This window comes from Sporothrix brasiliensis, assembly GCF_000820605.1.
Source record: "Sporothrix brasiliensis 5110 chromosome Unknown Cont15, whole genome shotgun sequence".
In the NCBI taxonomy this organism is placed as follows: Eukaryota; Fungi; Ascomycota; class Sordariomycetes; order Ophiostomatales; family Ophiostomataceae; genus Sporothrix; species Sporothrix brasiliensis.
Window position 1 is genome coordinate 2534390 of NW_024467134.1, and position 19902 is coordinate 2554291.

The window sequence follows — 19902 nt, forward strand, 5'->3', positions numbered from 1 at the left end:
TATTAAACGTTTTTTTTCTTTAATTTAAAAATAAAAAGTATAATAAAATACGAGGTTTATTAACGGTTTAAATATACTTTTACACTTTTTTATACGGTTAATCGACGATATCGATAGTTTATAAAGACGGTATACGATACTTTATACTTAAAATATATATAAATATCCTTTAACGATATTTTACCGTTTATTTATAAATAAAAGTTTTAATAATATAAATAATAAGTAATTAATAATATAATAATAATTCTTTTACTTTAAATACTTATAACTTTATAAAAATATAATAATAAATATTATAATAAAAACGTTTTTTTAACCTTAAAATATATAAAAAAAACATTAAGTATAGTTAAAATAATAAAAAGTAATATTATAATATTAAAAAAGTATAATTTTAATTTAAAATTATTATACTTCGGTTATTATACTACTTTTATAAAAAAAAAATCGGAAAAATAAAAAAAGGTATTAAAAAACAATACGTAATTAATATATCTATAATATAAAAATAATTTTCTTCTACTTAATATAAAACGTGGTCATTTTAACGATATTCTTCGCGATACATTTTTGTAGCCTCACTTTTTTGATGCGCGGGCAATCGCTCGCGTTCCTGGCGGATTGATCACATGACCTATTTTAGTCACTTTTGTCACATGATCCGAGTTTTTTGTTGTACGATTATAGGACGTCCTGGCTCAGAGACCTGCACGTACCTACCTGCCGCTGTCTTACGACGCCTGCCTCCTAATTTCTGATACACCGCTGCAGCCCCTGGGTGGTCACTTCCCTTTTTGGTCCTATTGGGGCAATTCAGCGATAGGCAGTGGCACCTGCCCTGCAAAACCCGCCGCAACACGGCGCACTTGCCTCCCTCGTTACTGCCGCGCCGCAGCACGCCAATGCCCAAACAGCAAGCCCCAAAGAGGCAACTGCCACCCGCATGCAGCAAGGCCACCTCGCCAAAACACAACTCGTTCTCTTCAACGACAAAAAGGGTCGAGCACAAACACGGACGACAGACTCGATACATCCTCCATCCATAACCCCATACGACGTCCCCCCCGGCCACCCAGCGACAAGGGGGCTTTCGACGAGCCAAGGACCGCTTCGAAACACCAAGACCACGAAAACGTCCTCGCCAGGGCCTGCCGCGATCCAGATCCCCCAGACGGCGCCCGCGGAAACGGTTTTGCGTTTCCTTTGTTCTGCTTCTGCCCTTTTTGTCACTGCCTCGCCCGTGCTGTGTTTCTCTGCCTCTTGCATTCCTTTTCGTATCGTTCTTGGCTACTCTTGGCTTCTTGGTTGGGTTTTTGCCGTCTTCCTGCATCTGCTCGACACTAGGACTCTGCACCATCTTTTTGTCATTCTGTCCTCTGCCTTTTTTTTTACTTGTTCATCTTTCCTCTTCGTTTTGTTCCCTCAATTTGGTCTGCCTGCATTGCTTTCGGCATCCGCCCAGGACGCCTCATCTTTTGTTTTATTGCGTCTCCTCCCTTTGCAGTCTGCCAGGTGTCGGGCCCATCCCTTTCCGCACGAAGCCTGCCCAAGCCGGCCACCAAGTCCACGACCAAGAGCTCATCTCCCTGTTTGCTTCAAATCTGTCGTTGTCTGCTGGTGCCAGCTCGCGTCGGTCCCAATGAGGCTGGATCTCGGGTCTTACTACAGTGTTCTTTTCTTTCGCACCCACGTTGAACTTTGACGCCGCGTCCATCTTCATCCCTGCCCTTTCTCCCTTTCGATTGGTATCTTACACCTCAAACAGGCAGCATCGAATCTCGTGCTCCCGCGGTCCGACCGACCTTCTCTTTCCGCTATCCTCTCTCCCCTCTCCTTTCTCCTCTCTCCCATCTTGCTCCCGCTACCACGCCCTTCTCCTCCTTCTTGACACACCATGAAGCTGTCCGCTGCGCTGCTGGGCCTGGCCGGCCTGGCTTCGGCGGCTTCGTCGTTCCGGTCGGTCCACCGCAACCACGACACAAACGACTACTATGTCCTCCACCTCGACCCCGAAACCTCCCCAGACCAGGTCGCCCTGCACCTCGGCCTGACACACGAAGGCCAGCTCGGCGAGCTCGAAGACCATCACGTCTTCTCTAGCGACAAAACGGAGCACGATGTCGTCAAGCGCGAGCTGACGGAGAGAAAACGGCGGAAGCGGGACCTTCCTGAACTGGCCGACCGCAACGCCCTGGACGGCGTGCTCTTTGCCCAGAAGCAGGCCCTGCGCAAGCCGTGGGAGAAGCGCGTCGTCCCGCCGCGGGTTGGTCCGTCGCTCCCCGCACTCCAAACCAAGGCGGACACAGTCAACCCTGCAGCGTTGGCCAAGCTCAACAAGGTCGCCGACACCTTGGGCATCAAGGACCCCATCTTCAAGGAGCAGTGGCATCTGATCAACACACTGTATCCGGGCCACGACGTCAACGTCACCGACCTCTGGCTGGAGGGCATCACCGGCCAGAACACCACCGTCGCCATTGTGGACGACGGGCTCGACATGTACAGCGACGACCTGAAACCGAACTACTACGCGGCCGGCTCCTACGACTTTAACGACAAGAACCCCGAGCCGCGTCCCAAGCTCTCCGACGATAGGCATGGCACGCGCTGTGCTGGCGAGATCTCGGCCGCCAAGAACGACGTGTGTGGTGTTGGCGTTGCCTTTAACTCCAAGATTGCCGGGCTTCGTATCCTCTCCAAGGCCATATCGGATGCCGACGAGGCCGTCGCCCTCAACTACGACATGCAGAACAACCTCATCTACTCCTGCTCCTGGGGCCCACCGGACGACGGCCGTAGCATGGACGCCCCCGGCATCATCATCCGCCGCGCCATGCTAAACGCGGTCCAGAAGGGTCGTAACGGCCTCGGTTCCATCTACGTATTTGCCAGTGGCAACGGTGCTGCCCAAGAGGACAACTGCAACTTTGACGGCTACACCAACAGCATCTACAGCATCACCGTTGGCGCCATCGACTACCAGGGCAACCACCCATACTACTCCGAGAAATGCTCCGCCAGCCTGGTTGTTACCTACTCCAGTGGCGGCGGCGAGGCCATCCACACCACCGATGTCGGTACCAATGCCTGCTACAACCAACACGGTGGAACGTCGGCTGCGGCGCCGCTGGCGGCCGGTATCTTCGCGCTCGCCCTGCAGGTTCGGCCTGACCTCACGTGGCGCGACATGCAGTACCTCGTCATGCTCACGGCTGTGCCTGTCAACACCGACGATAAGGACTGGCAGAAGACTTCCATTGGCCGCTACTACAGCCACACCTATGCCTACGGCAAGGTTGATTCGTACGCGCTCGTCGAGATGGCCAAGACATGGAAGAATGTCAAGCCGCAGGCCCGGTACTACAGCCCTTGGATCCACGTCCACCAGGCGATCCCGCAGGGCGATGTCGGTCTCGCTGTGTCCATTGAAATCACCGAGGACATGCTCGACGAGGTCAATTTTGAGCGCATCGAACACGTCACTGTCACCATGAACGTTGAGCACACCTGCCGCGGTGACCTCAGCGTTGATTTGATCAGTCCCGACAACATTGTCAGCCACCTCTCCGCCACCCGCAAGCATGACAAGGCCACCACAGGCTACCAAGACTGGACCTTCATGAGCGTTGTTCACTGGTACGTATTCTCCGTCCCGCCGGTTTGGGCCTGTCGTTTCTTTTATGGTATTCGACGTTTTGCTAACCAGACAGGGGCGAATTTGGTGTTGGAAAATGGACGCTCGTCGTCAAGGACACCGTTGTCAACGAACACAGCGGCAACCTGACCGACTTCCACCTCAAGCTGTGGGGCGAGTGCATCGATGCCTCCAAGGCCACTCTGCTCCCCATGCCCAAGGAGACCGACGATGACGACCATGATATTACTAGTACCACTACGTTGCAAGCGTCCACCACCACGCTCCCTCCTGGTGGGCAATCTACGGGCAACTCGGTGACCACCAAACCTGGCGACCACCCCGACCGCCCCGTCAAGCCCACGTCGAAGCCCGCGTCAAAGCCCGCGTCACAGCCCACGTCGTCAACATCCCAGGGTGCTTCACCGGCCAAGCCGACAGACGGCGCCGGCGACAAGGGCGGCACTGAAGTCGAGCACGATACAGCACCCGCCGCCACAACCAGTCAGACATCCTGGCTGCCTGCCTTTATGGCCAACATGTCGACGAAGAAGCAGATTTGGATTTACGGCGCGCTAGGCGCCATTGTTGCCTTTTGTCTGGGTCTGGGCGTGTACCTGTACATGGCCCGCCGCAAGCGGCTCCGGAACGACTCTCGCGATAACTACGAATTCGAGCTGCTCGACGAAGAAGAGGGCGAGGCTCTGAACGGTGGTGGCGGCGGCGGCGGGCTCGGCAGCCACGGCGAGAAGGGATTGGGTGGCCGCAAGGGACGCCGCAAGGCCACGCGCGGCCGGGAGCTGTACGACGCGTTTGCCGATGGGTCCGAGGACGACGAGGACGACCTGGAAGGCGAAAGCAGCGGGTCTGGTAGCCATGGCCACGGGCACGGTGTCCGGCGTTTCAGTCTGAGCTTGGACGAAGACGACGATGACGACAGCTACGACGACGTCGATGCAGGGCGCCAGCGGGCGTACCATGACCGGTCCAGCGAGCACTTGCCCGCGGCGACCACCGACACGACCACCACAGCAGCAGCGCGGCGACAAGTCGCCGATGAAGAGGAGCCGCAGCACCACGTGATTGGCAGTGACTCGGACGATTCAGACGAAGACGGCGATGGTGCCGCAGCACGGCCTGGCAACAACACAAGGCTGTTGTGAGGGCACACGATAGAAGACCAAAGAGGCCAAACAAAGAACAGGAGCGTGTATGCTTGCTTGATTGTATATTTTTTCTTCTTTTCCTTTTGTGCAGGCATTTCGTTCATAGAGTGTATAATACATATTCAATACCAGTGACCAAAATTCCCAATCGCACACAACGGTTTTAGTTTCACGCGTATAGTTTTGCTTCTTCCCCGTGGATTTATAGTTGTGTTCTTTCGTCTCACATTTGTATTTTTTTCGTATTTCTTTTAAGAAAAACTTGGCATGTAAACCTGTTACAGGATTAAAAACGGATGTCATATTAATGTCGATAATGAAAGTCAACCCGGAAACGCCAACTACCGATATAACACTCCATGTGACGAGTTCAAACGCAACGAGAATACAAAACATGGAAGCAGTGCCATAGCCGCACAATTCAGAAGCCCACATCTTCAAAGCAGGAAACGATAACGCGCAACATGAAACGTCAACACAAAGGCAGCCTAGACCGCCAGCACGCCGTCCTTTTCCATCTCCCGTACATAGGCCTCCCACACGCCGGCTACGGCATCGTAGTACGCAATGTGCGCATCGGCCAGGCCGCCCAGTTGCTTCTTGAACTCGGTGCGCTTGATGCGCTCAAAGTAGGCTACCTCCTTGACGACTTCCTCATCAAACAACTCGCTCGTCTTCTTGGCCCGCTCTACCTCGGTCGTCAGCTCCTCCACCCGCAGCTCCAGCTTGCGCTGCCGCTCACGCCGGCTCTGCTCGTGGTCGACGCCGCGGACGTCTTCCAGTTTGCTGCGCAAAAAGCCGCTGGCACCCGCCAGCGCGCCACCGCCGCTGCTCGTGACGTACGAGGCGACACCACCGCCGGCGGACGCAGACCCGCCAGCGTGGGACGAGCCGGCACCGCCCGCCGCGCCGCCGCCGCCGCCGCCCACGCTGCTCTCGCCCAGACCACCACTCCCACCGCCGCTGCTGCTGTCCCTCCGCGTGCTGGACCCCCCGCCGGCAGACAGGCCGCTGTGGTAGTAGCCGCCGGACGTCTGGGCCAGATGGTCGCGGTCGGCCGTGTTTTTGTTGAGGTATTCGGTGAGCTGCTCAAAGTCGAGCTGCTTCTGCTCGCGGGCCTTGAGCAGGTTCTTGAGCGAGCCGCTGTAGGCGACCATGTCGCGCAGGCTGCTGAGGTAGTCCTGGTCGGTGATGTCGCGCAGGCCGCGCAGGCCTGCGGCGGTGTCCTCGACGGATGCGGCAAAGGCGCGCACGGCGTCTTCGACGCCCGGCTCGAGCGTGATGAGTTTCTGGAACTGCTCGGCCAGGTCCTTGAGGTCGGCCTCGAGGTCGGCCTCGCGGCGCACGACGCGGGACACGACCTTTTCGACGTGGGCGAGGTCGTCGTCGAGGCGGTCGGTCTTCTCGCGGACCTCGACGAAGCGGCGGTCGAGGCGGTGGACCTTGGTGAAGACGTTGATGAAGCTGTCGGCAAAGGCGTCAAACATGCTGCTGGTCACACCCTGTTCGCTGCCGCCGCCACCCGCGCCGCCGCCGCCCGAGCTGCCGCCGCCAGGCCCACCGTAGCCACCACCGGCACCGTAGCCGCTGCCGTCCGCGGACGACACACGCACCGAGTGGCTGCGCATGGTGGCATTCCACTCGCCCGACTCGAGGAAGATGTGCAGCAGCGGAGCGCGGCGCAGGTCCGGATGCAACGACAGACGGAAGAGGAAGCGCTGCAGGGAGTAGGCGCGGCGGTTGGTGAAGTCGGGGCCAAAGCGGTCGCCCGTGACGCGGACCATGCGCTGCTTGTCCGGGATGGGCGGCACGGCGGTGGCGGGATAGTCCCTGCAGAGGGAGTTGTAGAGGTACAGGAAGTCGGTGAAGCGGCGGCGGACGGACACTGTCGGCTTCTGGAACGTGGGAAAGGTGGACGTTGTCGTCACGAGATAGGAGGTGAAGGGGTTGCTGCCGCCCTCGTTCTCGGTCAGCGGCGAGGAGACGCGGCACTGCAGGATCTCGGGCCCAAGCGCCGCAGCATCGTGCTCGTCGTAGTTGATCTCACCAGCGTCTCGGCTTCCGCCGCCACGGCTGCTGCTGCTGGCTGGCTGTTTCTGCTTCTGTTTCTGCTTCTGTGTCTCCTTCTGTCGTTCGTCGCCGCCCGGCAACAGCGGCTGCTCAAAGTCGTCGTCGGCCATCCTCGATCTGTTTACGTTGCTGCTGTTCTTGGTCTTGCTTGCTGCGGCGTCGTATGTAGTGCTGTTGTCGTTGTTGTCGTTGGCGATGACGCCTTCGTCGTCGGTGCGCTGATCGCTGTTCCAGGAGATGTTGGAGAAAGTGTCCTGGTCAATGACGGCCATAGCGCCAGGAGGGTTTTGGTAAAAAAGAAATGTCCGACGTACGGAGTAGATGGCAAGTGCAATCGTACGCTGAAGGAGCGACGGGGGAAAATGGGACAACGGGAAAGAGCGCTGTTCACGCGTGGGGAGTGCAGGGAAGGTGCGATAGCTTGGTTGGATGGTGGCGGTTTCGGCTAGCTGCTGTAGAAGGTATCTAGAGGGGTAAGAGCGGCCTGGCCGGGTTGGCGCTGGTCAGGTCAATGGTTGTTGGGGGGAAGGTGCGAATTGTGGTTGTAGGATCGGATCCAATTCGGTGTCGCCTTACGTTTCGCGTGACAGCATCAGAAGAAGGAGGAAGGGACGACAGAGAAAGGCATCCAAGGACAGAAGCAGGGAAGGTGGAAGCCAAGGGAAAGCGCTGGGCTAGGCAACGGGGAAACAGCGACCGAAGACGAAGCTCGGGCAAACCAAGCACTATTCAGCAGCACGAGGCAGCCACGGACAGGTGCCAAACCGGCTGACGTAGTGGGCGGGGTGGTTTCTGAATTGCAGTGGCTGGTGAAACGGGGCTTGCGCGTGCTAGTGAATTTGGTCGGTGCGGATAGGCAGCTATGCTTTGGATGAAGCCATTTTGGCTGTGGAATATGCTGCCAAAAACCACGACGAATGTCTCAGTTGTCTCAGTTGCTTACGACACAACGCAGCACCAACCAAAACAGAAAAGAGTATATGGAGTATTTCGTACAGCGTGCATGCAATGTTAAAGCGGAATTCTATTGTGAATTTGGCCCCTCTTTGTTGTCCAAGGAGCAATGGTGATTCTTCTATCCTGAGCCATCCTCGGTTCATTCGCCAAACCCATGTATCCCTGTAAGATCATACCCTTCCATCCTATATAATGCCAGTATTTTTGTAGTGTTTGTTTTGTCCCATTTTTTTTCGGTTTGTTTGTCTGTTTGATATCGTACAGAGAAGTGTATGGTAAGCCGGTCGATGGCCGCTCTCGTCCCATTTCGCCTCGCAAGGGAAAGGGGTTGTTAAAATGTAGACATGAGAAAAATGACGTAAAGAACAAGGAAATAATAAAAATTCAAACGTCAGATGATGAAGGGAGATGCATGAAGAGACGAAACGAAAAGGAAAATGGGAAATAAAAATGCATGGTGTGCGTATCAGTCGGTGTAGTTAAAAAAACAGCCTTGTAAAAAGTCGATTGTTTGTGAATAAGTGCGGCCGTACAAGACGAGAGAAGAAAGAATAGAATGCAGAAGCGAATAGGGCGAGACAACCGACCAGACACCAGGCAACGATCAGTTTACTCGGCCTTCTTTGCGTCCTTGGCCGCGTCGGCCGCCGCGGGCGCCTGCGCCTGGCGGCCGGCGTTGGCCCGGTCCTGCTCGGCGTCAATGGCCTCGGTGGCCTGGGCGGTGGTAATGTTGGCATCCGCCTCGGCGTGCAGCTGGCGCTCCTCCTTCTCGTCAATGTCTTCGACGTCTCGGGGCGTCGCAAAGCCCGTCTCCTGGTTCTCCTGGTTCTGCTCGGCCTCGTCCTCAATCAGCTCCTCCTGCTCCTTGAGCACCTCGAGACGCTGCTTGTTGGTGGCGGCGCCCTCGGCGTTGTGGACCTCGAGCTCAATCTCGTGGAAGAGCTCCTCGGGGATCGACGACAGCACGCCCGTCAGCGCCTCGATCTGCGTGTCGACGGCGCTGACGCTGCTGCTGCTGCCGGCCGGCGACGAGGTCGTGGCCGACGACGTCTGGCCGTACATGTAGGCGTTGCTCAGCACGAGCAGCGTCGAGGGCACGCCCTCCTTGAGGCGCAGGTCCAGCCAGGTCTGCAGGTCCTCGCGCAGACGCGCGGGCGACACGCCGTACGACTGGATGCCGCGGCTGGCGCAGGCCGTCTGCAGCTCGCCCACGGTCAGGCTGTCCACGCCCTCGTAGCTGATGGCGCGGTCGTCGCGCTTGATCTGGCGCATGCGGTGGCGGATCTGGTAGCGCAGCATCATGTCGGTGCCAAAGGTGTTGAGGTTGAGGTAGCGGCACATGGAGACCAGCTGCGGCCGCGACAGGTTGTCGAGCGTGACGTCGTCCTTGAAGATCTTGCACACCTTGATCACGTCGTCGGCCGTGGGCTTCTCGCCGGTGGCGCGCACCTTGCGGAAGAAGTTGGTGAACTCGGCGCGCTGCGTGGTCGCCGCCTGGATCGGCAGGCCCGTCTCCTTGAGGGTCAGGCGCAGAAAGTCGCTGACCTCCTTGCGCGTGGCACGCAGGAACGAGGCCTTCTTGTCGCGCGACGTCTTGCCCTCGTACGTGCTGGGCAGCAGGTTGGGGAACAGGCGCAGGGCGATGGGCAGCAGCAGCTCGGCAAAGGGCACAATGACAAACACGGAGAAGGGCACGAGCCGGCCCAGGTCCTGCACGGTGCGCTGCAGCTGGCGGTTCTCGCGGCGGGTGAGCTCGTAGCCGGCCGCCATCTTGACGGCCAGGCGCGTGCTGATCTTGACCTCGGTGGCCAGCAGCTTGGTGCCGTCCCAGTAGTGCTGCGCCTCCTTCTTGATCTTTTGGCCGAGCGTCAGCTTCTTCTCCTCCTTCTTGCCCTCTTTCCCCTCGACGTCGACACCGGTCGCGTCAGCGTCCGCAGACGTGGCAGTGACAGCTGTTGGCGCAGAGGCATCGGATGACGACGGAGCGGCAGCCGTTGTGGATGTGGCGCCCTTGGACGACGACGTCTGGGCAGTGCTTGGCGATGCGCTGCTGCCGGGGGACGACTGGGTCTGCGTAGCGTTCGAAGCCTTGGCGGCGGCAGCCTTCTGGCTCTCCTTGGAAAGAGGAATCTTAGCCTTTTCTGGGTCAAAGCCGGGTGGCGGACCGGACGGCGGGCCGCCGGCGGATGTGTGCGTGTCGGTGGACAAGGCGCGCATGGGCACGCAGAGCGCGAAAGCGACGTTGTTGCGGGCGCCGAGGTTCCGCGAATTGTGCATTAGGTGCATGGAGGCGGCGCGCATGGCGGTCCGGGGCATGTTGCGGCCTGGAAGGGGAGAGGAGAGTCTGTTAATTGGGGCCACAAAGGGGGAAGAGATTCATAACATAAAAAAAAGGTACATGCGCAGCAAGGACGCAATGCGACATACCTCGTCCCAGGAACGGGTTGTTGGAGGCCGTGGCCCGGCGGGCGGCATTGAGAGACACGCTCATGATGGAGCAACGGTTGACCGAAGATGTAGAGCCGGCGATGGGCGCAGATGCTGTGCAAGATGGAAGAGGTCGATGTAGCTATTTTGGACTACAACTGGAAAATGCGCAGATGTCGGGGTCTAGGCGAGGAAGACGCCGGATGGCAGCGGAAGAACAGGACGTCGACAATGACAAGTATAATGGAACGCACGGAATGTTCGGCAAGGCGTGCAGAACGTTGCGATGGCGAGAGGTGCAGGAAGATGAGCTGCTGTTCGGGTGGTGTTTGTCGAGGAACGGAAGTGAAGGCACAAGGATGGCAGAAAAAGGACAAGAAAGAGGCGGAGGGACAAAGGAGTGAAAAACAGCGTAAGGCAGGAGGACAAAAGGCCTAGAAGAGGCAAGACCCAGGCGAGCCAGCTGGCTCCGGGCGGGTAATAAGCCCCAGGGCGTCCCGTCATGCTCCTGCCTTGTCAACCAATCGGCGCAAGAGTCGTGGGCGCTGAGTAGCTCGTTCCGTTCGAGGGAGAGTCACGTGCAGCCCCACAGTGCGTGGCTCTTGCTCTTCTGTGAGTTTCCGTTTCGGTTCCTGTTCCAGAAACTGGGCGAAAAGCGGGTCCGCTGTGGAAGAGGCCATACGATGTATGTACGAATTACGTACCTCGTGCTGGGGCCGGCCTGGAGAGAGGGAATGCGCTGACGGATGGCGGGCAGTAGTGGCCTGGCCCTGCTTAACTACCAAGTTCCCAAGAAGATGTACGGAGCACGGAGTTTTTGTCCTAGCTAAACGGAAAGCACGTATGTAATGAAAGAAAGCGGATGAAACGGGAAATAGCACAACCGACAAAAGAGGAAAGACGTGGGATGCAACAGAAGATAGTGGACACACATAATCCGACTTGGACGCAATGCGGCGGTTGTGACGCTGGAAAGCGTGCCGTCTTGCTGTGTTGGTGGTTTGAACGCCGCCGTCTGCCCGGAACCACCGGGTGGCAGCTCCAAGTACGTGTATGTTACGACTTACGGAGTGTGCTGGCACAAGACGGAGTTGGGCCTTTCGGCATTGCTTGTTTCCGGTCCTTGGCTTCTTGGGCCGATGACCACCTGTGGCATTCTTTCAAGTTTACTTTGCCCGGACCATGGGAAGCTATGTTCCTGTTCAGCCAAGCGTCTCCCAGGCGGAAAAATGATGTAAGCCTTTGCTTGCCCTTGCTCCTTGGCATATCTGTAGAGTGCCTGTGCTAGTGTTTTAGCCCCTCGAGCCCCTGTCTTGGTCGAACGAGCAGCGAGCTCAACAGTTGGCAAGGCCGCCCCGCCCCGGAGCATGCTCGAGGTGTGCTTGCGAGAACCCGAAAACGAAACAATTTAATCTCGAGTCTCTTGTTAGGAGATGAAGTATCTCGACATTGCAGGATCGCTCCTTCCTCAATCCTAACCTGTCTTTGCTGCCCGAGCTCTTGCCGCCTCATCTCTGCGCTTGTGTTAATCGAATATCCCATGCCTAGCTGCAGGGTCTCTTTATTTGCCGCCTACTTGCCGACCCGCTGACATCGACTTGCCTGCCGGTCTAGCTACCTGGCACTTGGCGTAGTCGTTGTTATTTTGCTGTTCAACACGGAGTAATGCGACAGTCGGTTGGGTGCATCGCTCCTTCCGATGTGATGTCGCCGTGACAGCTGCATCTTAGGCCGTTCCTGCTTTCTGTGGACGGACAAACTAATTTTGGCATCTTTGCGGTTGCCGTATTTAATCTTGGAATTTGGAAGCTGCCCCTCATCCCCGGGTCTTAGACCGAGGCAAGTGCCGCTCTATATTCTGTACTTTATACTTTGATCGCTCCTGCCCACTTAGCACAGACCCCCAATTCAGCAAGAGCTTCTTCCGTCTGGATGCACTCCACCAATTCGCGTCCCCCGTCTCCCAGCGCCCCAAACATGGCTCACACCACAAACCCGATGCCGGACCTGCCGCCGCCGCCGCCCGTGTCCCGACGCACCATCCCCGTGGCCGGTCTGCTGGTCGACTTTTACGGCCTCGACGAGCTGCCGGCAGACACCGAGTCCGTCTCGGTGCTGTGGCTGCACCACCCGCGGCTGCGGTCGCGCGAGGACATGGCCGACATTGGCGCGCGGTGCGTGCAGGTGGTGGCCGATGAGAGCGCCACGACGCGCACGAAACACCGCCTGGTCGCGGCCGCGTTCGACCAGCGCAACCACGGTTCGCGGCTGGTGTCGCCGCGGGCGAACGCGGCGTGGCGCGAGGGCAACACGACGCACGCCCAGGACATGTTTGGGATGATTGCCGGGACGGTCTCGGACACGCACCTGCTGATTGACCTGGTGGACGGGTACCATCACCACGACGGACACGACGGCCGGGGACAGGTGAAGGCAGGGCCGGGGAGCGAGCCCGCGCAAAAGAAGGGCCACGCCGCCTCGGACGAGAGAGACGCCGCCTATGCAAGCGGCATTCTGCCGGCCCACGTGGCGGTGACGCAGCATGTGGTGCTGGGCGTGTCGCTCGGCGGGCACAGCGGGTGGCAGCTGCTGTTTGCCGACGAACGCGTCACGGCGGGTGTCCTCATTATCGGGTGCCCAGACTATATTGGTATGTTTTCATGTTGTCTTGTTTCCTGTCCAGCGCTTCATCATCTGCGTCCTGGGCATGCTTCCGCTAACCGTGCTAGATCTCATGGTCGAGCGCGCCCGCCTTTCCAAGCTGGCCACGTACAAGGCCGCTGCCGAGGGCGGCCCGCCGTTCTTGGGCAGCCGCGATTTCCCTGCGGCACTCGTTGGCTCCGTCCTCAAGCGCGACCCCAAGGGTATTGTATTCGGCACCAACGCGGCCGTGTGGCCGTCGACGGCCGACGGCGAAAAGGCCGTGCACGACACCTTGCAGAAGCACGTCGTCGGCAAGCGGTTCCTCGTGTGCTCAGGCGGCGCGGACAAGCTGGTGCCGTACAAGAACGGCAAGCCGTTTTTGGACGTGTTTAAGAAGGCGGCGGCGACGTGGCCGGACCTGAGGCTGTCGGTGACAGACAAGATATACGATGGTATTGGACACCAGTTCAGCTCGGACATGGTCGTGGACGCCATCCAGTTTGTCGTGGAGACGGTGGCGGACGCGCCGGCTGCAGATGGCGGTCAGAGTCCAAAGACGTCAAAGATATAATGGGATCATGACACACTCGGTGAGCAAACAGAACAGAAAATAAATAAAAATAAAGATAAAAACTGTTTATAGCATGGTCTATCATTGCATTCCATCGACCGCCACATGACCCAGAAACGTGCCAACGACCGTTTCAGCTGTTCCACGGCCGCGGAACGTCATCGTCCAGGGCCTCCATATCGATGCCCACCATCCGCGTCCGCAGTCTGCTGCGCTGCCGTTCCTCGTCGTCCACAAACAACAGCTGGCTGATCTTCCACGGGTTGCGTGCCCGTCGCTTGCCGGCGAGAAGGTCGCCGACGCCGTGCGGATCCTCGGTCCAGTGGTCGACGACGGTGTGCGCGCCCGCCATGGCCTTTTGCTTGTCTTGGGACACCGACGCCTTGCTGTTGCTGTCGCTGCTGTCGCTGCTGTCGCTGCTGTCGCTGCTGTCGCTGCTGTCGCTGCTGTCGCTGCCGTCGTTGCTACTTTTGTTGTCCTTGGGGTGTGCGTTGCCAAACTCGGCCGGTAGGTTCGGCGGGTTGATGCCAATAAACGCTACACGGCTCTCGACTGGGAGGAACCCAATGGCGTCGGGCCCGCAGTGGCAGTCGACCAGGCGGGACAGTTTGAAAGCATGGCTGACAATCGTGAGCCGAGCTGGCCAGGCAGACGAGGCTGGCAGAGGAGACGAAGCAGCCGCGGTAGAGGCGGCCAGCTCGTGGACGTGCCTCCAAAAGGCAACGAGGCTGAAGAGGATGTTGTAGTACGAGTCGAGGGCTTGTTCTTCGACCAGAATGCGCCGGTGGAGCGGAATCGGCGAGAGCGGATGCGCGCCCTGTTGTTGCTGTTGTTGCTGTTGTTGTGCGTCACCAGCGTCTGGCAGCAGTCCAAAGTAGTCGTTGGCGGCTGCTAGATTGGCATAGCTGCGGGCTTCAGACAGCGGCGTCTCTTTGCGTGTGGGACCGCCCGAAAAGGCCACAACGGCACGCCCGTCGTCCGCCAGCGCCTGGATGCCAGCTTTGATGTGCTCGATGAACGTGGGCGTCTCGCCGGCCTTGTAGCTCTCAATCAGCCACTCGGCCTCGTCATGGCCGCGCGCCGGTCCGCCGCGCCAGATGCCGTGGCCGCACACCACCACGAGATGATTGGGAAGCGGCGGTGATGTTGTCATCGTAAAGAGCAAGCGCTGTAACAATCGATTGGCACGCACATTGGGAAGGTTAAATAGCCTCGCTTTTGTTGAAGGGTGTGTATGGAGTAGCAGTAGTAGCCATGGGTTGAGCGTATGTGTGTACAGACGATATAATAAACACGGTGTTATACCCGCCGAATAACCTCAACAACCTCCCTGCAAATCGCGGCCCGTCTTTGGGGGCCAAGCACCGGCGCTACACAGCCTGGCACATGCGCTAAGCATGCCTGCACAGGTGTGCACGTCCTGTGCACCGTCTGCGCCACAGCAAGTATGCACGCGGTTATAAGTATATAGCTCTAAGCGTACGGCCTCATCCATTAACGAGGGACACAAAGAAGGAGGCCCCAAACAAGTTCTAACAAGTGTTGTAAAGTCCTCGAAAGGTAATGTGGCTCTCTGTAGTTCTTACTGCCTATACTACCATAAACGTCTATAAATATGGTACTATCCCGCACTAGAGGCTCGCTGGATTTCCTCCTCCTAATCAAGACCATCTAGTGTGCCCTTTTTCATTCTAAAGCTTCACTTTGACAGAAAGCCGTCTTACGCATCAGCCGAATCATGAGTTCTCGCAGTTTAACCTGGGGCCGAAGAGCAACTTATCCAGACGAAGCTATCGCGTTTACTTTAAAAAACGGGCTCCCTAATGTTACAAAGGCACTTCCCAAGGGAGAGAGTCTCTGCTAGGTGATCAGGCTAGGGAGGGGGTTCTTGTTCTTATAAAACAATGAGAAGGTGTAACGGTCGAATAATAATCAACACGTATGATGGGGCTTGACATATCCAATCGATATTTTTTTCCCCTCAAATACGCAGTGCGCCCAAAATCTTCTGGACAGCCTGTTCGTCTCCTTGTATCGTATTCTCCTTGTCGCTGTCCACCCACCCATTTGTCCATCCGCCCCCAAAGTCAATTAGCCACAAGTCGCCGACAGGGGCTTCTTCTTCCCCATGCACAGCCCCCGTCAGGTCGTCGGCCCCGCCAACGCCGACAATGAGATTGCCCGTTTTCCCGTCGCCCCAGACAAGACCCAGGGCGTGCAGGGCGTCCACGGATGCGCGGAGCTGCCGGGCCCATCGCTGCTTGTGGTGCGCAGCGAGTGGCTTACGCTTCCCGCGCTTCTCGCGCTTTAACACATTGGATAGCCTCTCGCCTGATATCCACTCGCGGACAAAGCCGACGATGCGCTGGTTCTCTGGGTGTGTGACCAGGCCGACGAGACGCGGCGTGAACACGCGCATGGACTCTGCCGGCGCAGAAAACGTTGATGCCTGATATTTGTGTTCGTGCAGCGCCAAGAGGCACTCAAGCTCGCGCCGCAACGTAGGACTTGCTATGAGGCCGGCCGAGTATTCCGTCGCTTTACAAAGAAGATCGTTCGAGGCCGTGTAGATGTCGTGGCTGTCGACGTCGTCCCCGTTGTTGCGTGGCACGACACGGACACGCGTTACGGTACCACCACTAAGGATCTCTTCGATAACGTTGATGTCGTTTGTTGTGTACCGCGGAAAATGATACAGACGGGATAAGAGCGATTGGATTTCCTCAACACTACCATCAACGTAGTCTTCGGAAGGAGGCGCCCAGCGGTCTTGGACCTCGCTTAGGGACATGGGTACAATCTTGGGCTGTGTATCGGGGGCCTCTCTCCGAAAGGCAAAATAATGTGTCTTGGGGTAGAGCAGCGAGTGGAGTCTGCTGTTGCCTTGATGTGGCGACGGCGCGGGAGCCTTTGGGGCGACGCGCCGAAATTCTTCCTCTCCCGCCGGCTGGATGATGTCGAGAATTGCGGTGGAGACGGTGTTGTGTGTATCAACGGAAATTTGGCTAATCAGATCAACAACGCGTTTCTCTATGGAGCTTTCCTTAGACTCGAGGGGCGCCAAAACCGTGATCGAAATCAGCTCGTCGTTGAAAAGCAGCATAATGTCGGCTTCAAATTCGTCTCCGAAGTGCAGTTGGATGATGTCGACATTGTCCCCGTCATAGTCGTCTCCGTCAAAGTCGTTTCCGTCAAAATCGTCCTCGGTGTCGCTTGAACCGGAAGGAGAATGCGTTTCGTGTTTTATTTCGTTTTCCATTTTTATCTTCTCCGCGTTGTTCTTATTTCGATTGTTTTTGTTGTTGTTGTTGTTGTTGTTGTTAGGGAGTGAAGGGAAGGGAGGCTGGCGTTTTTTTAAATCCGTGTTTTAGTTTCGCGGGCTGGGCCGCCTTTAAATCGAGCAGCCGATGGGTTGATCCTTGTTCCTGAGGCACTTAGATAGGAGAAAGTGGCGCTGGAGGCAGATTACGAGTCAGTGCACGCCCAGCGAAGCGGGATACACTTCATTACCTGGCCAGACTCTACCAAACAAAGCTGTGGGAGATGTCAGACCACCCTTTTTTTTTTTAATCATAGACTGTCCCAGCCGCCCTGTGGCAGCTATGCAGTAGTGTGCGACTATTAATACTGGTTCTCCCGCATCCCGTTTTCCGGATTCAACTTTCCCCCTTCAAGAATTGCCCGTCTTGTACACGAAGCCGTTCGTCCAAGAGGTGTTGTCCGTCTAACGAGATGTGGGAGCTCCAGCATTAACAGCCTTCCTATCTGTTCTATCTATGAGGTCTTGTCAGGCCCTGCCGGCGGTGTGTTCCGATATGGGCTTTGAGTGTTGCTTTACCCGGCCGAATCCCGGGTCGATGGAGTTCCCTTCCGTGCTTTGCCTTTTCCCATGCTTCCTTCCACTCGCGTTGCATGGCCTGGCGGATCGAGAGTTTTGTCGTGGCCATGAGTAATTTTTGAGTGGGTTGCCCAGAGCTGCCGCGGGGGTCGGAGCCGCCTTCTTTGCCGCTTGATCTGCCCATGGCCGACCCTATGGATGTCGAGTACGATCTGTAGGGCCAGTAGCTTGAAGGTCTGCCGCGTACACGTTGACGTAGATATCGGTCCCATGTATTGTCGTCTCCTCGCACCCAGTCCTCCCGTTGGTGTAAGTGCGACGGCGGCGGCCCCTACGTGCCCGTTGATCGCGCTGCCGTCGGTAAACAACCGTATATTTACATGATGAGGATGCTTGGGCTGTGGCATGCGGCAGCCGGAGGGCGTGTGTCGAATTGGCCGTCGTGTCTCTTATAAAGTGCACCAGCTCGTATTTTGCCCGGTTAAACTGGCATCCATGCTTGGCCGCCCAGTCTGTAACGGCGTAGGGCCGTTGAGGCTGGGCAGGCAGAGGCACTGCCCAGGGTGTAGGCACGGGGCCCGGGAATAGGGGCACGCTCCTGATCAGAAGTCTCACCGCCCGGACTTTCTTCTTTCCTTTCTCTCCTTTCCTTCGGTATCTGGAAGTTTCGTTAGAATTGAGCTCCATTGCCTCGAGGCTACCTGTGCTTTGCCAGCTAGCCCGTTACATCACTGTCACAGAGCAAGCGGCCGTCATTCAGTTGCAACTTTCCGAGATACACTTAAGCGTAACTCTTATTGTAAGATGTTGGCCTAGTACAAGTAGAAGGTCCTGTGGCTGTGCCTCCAGCACAACAGGCACAGCGAGCACAGGTGGAACAGGGAGCACAAGCACAGGGGAGCACATTCGCTAAGCAGCTTGGAGCAGGGACGGCGCAGGGGCACGTCCAAAGAAGGAAATTTCAAGTGAGGGTTTTCGGTTCGTATATTGGGCTGATTTATTACATTGCCGACTTCGCCGAATCATGTGACCAGTATTAAAGGGACTAAAGCGGGATATCCCTGCGTCACAACACGGACACTCGCGGCAGCCCGGTTTCGCCGCCTGACTGGCGCAGGAGACGGAGTGTATCCGATACTAGGTAGAGACTGCCGGCAATCACAACCGGGTAGCCGTGACCACCGTCGGCCGTCGCCCAGCGGAGCGCTGATGCGAGACTGTTGGGATCATGGACGATGCTGCCCTCCTCGATTACAGACTGGGTGGTGGGGTGCTGGTCCGTCTCTGCGTTCAAACCCAGCTCTGTTGCGCGCTTTAGAATGGCACTGGGTGCCGCCGGCTTCACCCATGGCATACCATCCACAGGGCCGAATGTGACGGCCGCCACGCGGTCACCTGGCCGTAACAGTGGCCGCAGGATCTCGTCAAGGTCCTTGCCCTGCGAGGCAGCAAGAATCCAGGTGATGGGCCCGCTACTGTGACCGCCGCGCAGGTGCTTGTTGACGTAGGCTGCCAGGGCATCGGCGGACTGCGGGTTGTGTGCGCCGTCGAGGAGGACTGGAACCTTGTTTGGTATATGGTCGTCATCGGCATTGCCTTTCGCCTTTAGCAGTGGGGCAACATCGAGCTTCTGCAGCCGACCGGGCCAGCGCAGCTGTTGTGCAATAGACGCAAGAAACTCCGTGTCAGGTTCATTTTCGGCGTCGGCGGTTGCGTCTGCACTACCAACATTACCGTCTTTACTGCCTATCTGGCCCGTGGCAATCTGGAACGCCGCATAAGCGCATGCCAAGTTGGTCAGCTGGTGCGGTTCAAGTCCCAGCCGGGCCACGGGACGCGCCAACCCCCCACTGGCGTTGGCGCTGTGTCCGCCTCGCAGGAGCAACAACGGGTCCGGGTACACGAGCGGTGCGCCGACCGCCTTGGCCCGTGCCTCCAGCACGTCCCGCACGGCGTGGTCGTCGCGGTTGGCCGGGTCCACGACGCAGGGCACGCCTGGTTGCATGATGCCCGCCTTGTGCGCCGCGATAGCCGCTGTGGTGCTGCCTAGCAGTCCTTGGTGGTCGAGGCCGATGCGTGTGACGATCGTGACGGCGCGCTCCGCACGCATGGCCGTTGTAGCGTCGAGGCTGCCGCCAAGACCACACTCCACGACACCGAATCCGCCGCTGGGCAGGACCGCGTTGAATACCTCAAAGGCCGTTGCTGTCAGCAGCTCAAACTCCGTGGCGCCAATCTGCTCGGCTCGGTCGCGTTGGAGGACAGCCTCTTCGGCACTGTGGAAGGTGGCCTCGGGCACCACGCGCTCATCAACGACCACGCAATCCCAGCGGTCGACAAAGTGCGGCGACGTGAACCGCGCTGAGGGCACACCGCGCGCATGGAACATCGCCGACAGATACGCGCAGACAGAGCCCTTGCCGTTGGTGCCGGCAACGTGGACGGCTTTCCACGCCCGTGGCGGTGCGTGCTGCAGTAGCCGTCCGATACGAGCAAGGCCGAGGTCGATCATTGTCGGAACAAGGCAAAGCGATGTGGTGTGGCGTGGTTGCGACGTGAAACGAACGCGATATGACGAGCTTGTGAATGATCG

General features: G+C 57.4%; 7 protein-coding genes across 7 annotated transcripts; 2 read left to right on the forward strand and 5 right to left on the reverse strand.

Annotated features, from left to right (window-relative positions):
• Positions 1 to 1897: 1897 nt before the first annotated feature.
• On the forward strand, positions 1898 to 4800 carry SPBR_05594 (kexin; the record flags this gene model as incomplete). The annotated part of the gene is made up of 2 exons (XM_040763857.1): positions 1898 to 3639; positions 3714 to 4800. The coding sequence occupies 2 exons, from the start codon at positions 1898 to 1900 to the stop codon at positions 4798 to 4800; spliced, it is 2829 nt and encodes a 942-aa protein (XP_040622462.1).
• Positions 4801 to 5291: 491 nt separating this feature from the next.
• SPBR_05763 (uncharacterized protein) lies at positions 5292 to 7145 on the reverse strand (the record flags this gene model as incomplete). Its single annotated transcript, XM_040764026.1, has 1 exon — positions 5292 to 7145. The coding sequence occupies one exon, from the start codon at positions 7143 to 7145 to the stop codon at positions 5292 to 5294; it is 1854 nt and encodes a 617-aa protein (XP_040622463.1).
• Positions 7146 to 8439: 1294 nt separating this feature from the next.
• SPBR_05753 (uncharacterized protein) lies at positions 8440 to 10321 on the reverse strand (the record flags this gene model as incomplete). Its single annotated transcript, XM_040764016.1, has 2 exons — positions 8440 to 10154; positions 10258 to 10321. The coding sequence occupies 2 exons, from the start codon at positions 10319 to 10321 to the stop codon at positions 8440 to 8442; spliced, it is 1779 nt and encodes a 592-aa protein (XP_040622464.1).
• A 1913-nt stretch (positions 10322 to 12234) lies between these two features.
• SPBR_05981 (uncharacterized protein) lies at positions 12235 to 13471 on the forward strand (the record flags this gene model as incomplete). Its single annotated transcript, XM_040764243.1, has 2 exons — positions 12235 to 12907; positions 12987 to 13471. 2 exons carry the CDS (start codon positions 12235 to 12237, stop codon positions 13469 to 13471), a joined length of 1158 nt encoding a protein of 385 aa, XP_040622465.1.
• A 133-nt stretch (positions 13472 to 13604) lies between these two features.
• On the reverse strand, positions 13605 to 14624 carry SPBR_06065 (uncharacterized protein; the record flags this gene model as incomplete). The annotated part of the gene is made up of 1 exon (XM_040764327.1): positions 13605 to 14624. The coding sequence occupies one exon, from the start codon at positions 14622 to 14624 to the stop codon at positions 13605 to 13607; it is 1020 nt and encodes a 339-aa protein (XP_040622466.1).
• Positions 14625 to 15452: 828 nt separating this feature from the next.
• Positions 15453 to 16730, reverse strand: SPBR_05962 (uncharacterized protein; the record flags this gene model as incomplete). Its single annotated transcript, XM_040764224.1, has 1 exon — positions 15453 to 16730. The coding sequence occupies one exon, from the start codon at positions 16728 to 16730 to the stop codon at positions 15453 to 15455; it is 1278 nt and encodes a 425-aa protein (XP_040622467.1).
• A 1645-nt stretch (positions 16731 to 18375) lies between these two features.
• Positions 18376 to 19821, reverse strand: SPBR_05907 (folylpolyglutamate synthase; the record flags this gene model as incomplete). Its single annotated transcript, XM_040764170.1, has 1 exon — positions 18376 to 19821. One exon carries the CDS (start codon positions 19819 to 19821, stop codon positions 18376 to 18378), a length of 1446 nt encoding a protein of 481 aa, XP_040622468.1.
• Positions 19822 to 19902: the final 81 nt, after the last annotated feature.